At 44.6% G+C, this 2601-nt stretch overlaps 1 protein-coding gene across 1 annotated transcript in view; it reads right to left on the reverse strand.

Moving 5' to 3' along the window:
* The window catches only part of LOC103914127 (torsin-1A-interacting protein 1-like), a 15137-nt gene that overhangs the window by 9394 nt on the left and 3142 nt on the right, over positions 1–2601 (reverse strand). The window contains exon 2 of the mRNA XM_009320733.1: positions 2400–2468. Coding sequence (XP_009319008.1) covers positions 2400–2468 — 69 coding nt within the window. The remainder of the gene's footprint in view (positions 1–2399; positions 2469–2601) is intronic.

Here is a 2601-nt window from a genome sequence, read left to right on the forward strand (position 1 = left end):
CTATGTACTGAGGTTTTGCAAGGAAAAATCTTACTAGCAGCCGTGGCTAGTAATCACAAGACCAGAAAGATCTATGAATCTAAAGAGATGGACTGCTACTCATGCAGTCTATACTTTTTAATTCCTCTCCCCTTCTTTGCATCAATCACTACTCTATGTCTCTCAAAGTGTTCTTAAAAGTTGTTGTAAAAAGGAAAGATGTAAACATATACAACTTAATTTCTCACATGAAGACAGCTTGTGAATCAGCACCTTCTGTAACAGCGGGTTATCGCCAACAGACTGGAAGAGACAAGCACACACGTGCAAGCAGACAGCACAAATAGTACTCCCTAAAGAAAAAAAGCAAACTCCCCCTTTATGAAGTTTAACTTTCCTAAATATATATAAAAATATAAATTCCAGTCCAGACATGCCTGTTCTTCCCTTACAAGGCCTTAAGCCTCCTATCCAAAGGATCATTCCTGCCTCCCAGGCAGCTAGTGAGGATTTTCCGATCCACCTTAAACCTGCTAGCCGGTCACCTTCTGCACGGTCACCTGCCAAGAGAGTGATTTTCTTACTATCCCCATTTCATACGCCGGTTTAATCAAAGGGATTAGAAATCTGCGAGTTCATAAACTACAGGTTTATAAACCAAAATACAAAGCCACTATTTTAACATAGTGGAACTTGTTCTTTTAAGTCTGGTGCATATCTATGCCCGTGGGTTCACTCTTTCTCAACACAGAGATAAGCCTGCGACACATTTGCTGCAGTGTTCCACAGCAACTACAGACAGCACAAACTCGAGTGCCAAAACCACCTAGTGCCTGCCTTTAACTCGTACAGTCATACACTCTACTTGCATATTTTAAGACAACTTCAACGGAGATTGCTTTAGCTTGTTGATCTAGAAGATGCCTGATTCGAGGCAGGGTTTGTAGGCTCTCAAAGCTTTTTAGCTCTAGAAGCAAGTTTCCTAATCTATATTTAAAACCTCTAAGCAGAAGCCAGAAACCAGTTTCTCAAGTTGTGGTTTTGATTCCATTCTGCTCTCAGGGAAGCATGACAATTATGTCCTTATAAAAATCCACCCTGCTTGTCCCGCTGCCTCACAGACCCTGCGTTCCCCCCGGTCTGCCCTAAACTCTGCAGAAAAAAACCCCAATACTGTATAACTACAGGTGGGAGGACTGTGAGGGGTAAAATTACTCCTTCGCTCCTATATAAAGCATTAGGGTCTCTTTAACATCATACTTTTACGCCTGTTGTGACTATAATCAAATACCACTGTTAAGAGCTCGGGGAGGTGGGGGGGAAGACATCTCTCCCTCCAACCTCATTTTTAGAGACGTCTACATTAACAAAAAACCACTCAGCTGTACCTCCTAAAGAAGCCCAGCCACATTTAAAATGCTAAGCATGTCAGTATCCTGTTAGCCATCTTTGGGAGTAACAGCTTCCCACAGCTTTTTTCACAGATAAACCTTTGTACTTTCGCAAAGAAATACTTGTAGCCTCTCTCTTCCTCCCTCAAGGTAGGATTTTTCCACACCTCCTGGAAATTCTGCTTCTGAAGCATAATATTGGCAGCCCTTTTTAAGGGCAATGCCACACAATTAGGCCCATGCACTGCAGCTGTAACAAGAGCTTGGTGACAGCCCTGGCACAAGAATACAGATGGGAATGGAGAACAGTCTCAGGCTAGCCCAACTCATCCACGTGAGAATTGCCACATACTAATAATGTATACAGTCCAACTCAGACCAACAGACTAAAGGGGAAGGAAACAGACAATTTGCTTGCAGTTTTCTGATGGAATGACAGGCTAAAGCCACGTGACCGTATAACACAAAGTTAGCATCTCTCCTAAGTTTTGAGAAGAACACAATGTTCACCAACTAAAGAAACAAGAAGGTGCCACACAGAGCTAATGCAACAGCGTCCAAGAGCAAGTACCAATGTATGCTTGGTGCTTCAGAGAAAGGACGGGCAAGCCCCAACTATGCACCTCCTCATAACCAATGCTGCTCACTGTACGGAGCAGTCTTACGGCAATCTGTTTTTGCAGCTCAAGATAGGTTATTTAAATTTAGCCTTTAAAAATCAAGCAGTGTTAGTAAAATCAGATATTCCCCATTTTAATGCTGTGACAAAATACTATTCCAAGTGATGCACTAGGTAAAACAGCCACCTAAGGGCTTCAGCGTGCTCTACATGCACCCATCCTTTTGGAAGGCAGAGAAGCTCTTATGTATGGAATAAAAACCGCAGAGGGATTCCCCCACCTGTATGCCAGAACCACGGTAAAACCTGCAAAGGAGCTAAACCCCAGTAAACTCCATTTCCTCCGGTCTTGCGCATTTCAGCACCTTTGCAAGCGGTGCGCACAGTAACCTCTCCGAGTTAAAACCTACCTGCCGATCTACATGCTTTTATAGGGGGCCGAGTCAAGGAGCCTGGATTCCCAAAGTGACGCTCCTCTCCTGAAACGAGAAACAGGGGAAGGGCGCGGCAAGGCCGGGCAGCTCAGTTCAAGCCCACCGGACCCCGGCCTGACAGCCTTCCAGGAGCGCCGAACACCCCTTCCAGACTCACTGGGGCACCCCAGTGTTTCCA

The sequence above is a fragment of the Pygoscelis adeliae genome, unplaced genomic scaffold (assembly GCF_000699105.1).
Source record: "Pygoscelis adeliae isolate BGI_AS28 unplaced genomic scaffold, ASM69910v1 Scaffold402, whole genome shotgun sequence".
Taxonomy (NCBI): domain Eukaryota; kingdom Metazoa; phylum Chordata; class Aves; order Sphenisciformes; family Spheniscidae; genus Pygoscelis; species Pygoscelis adeliae.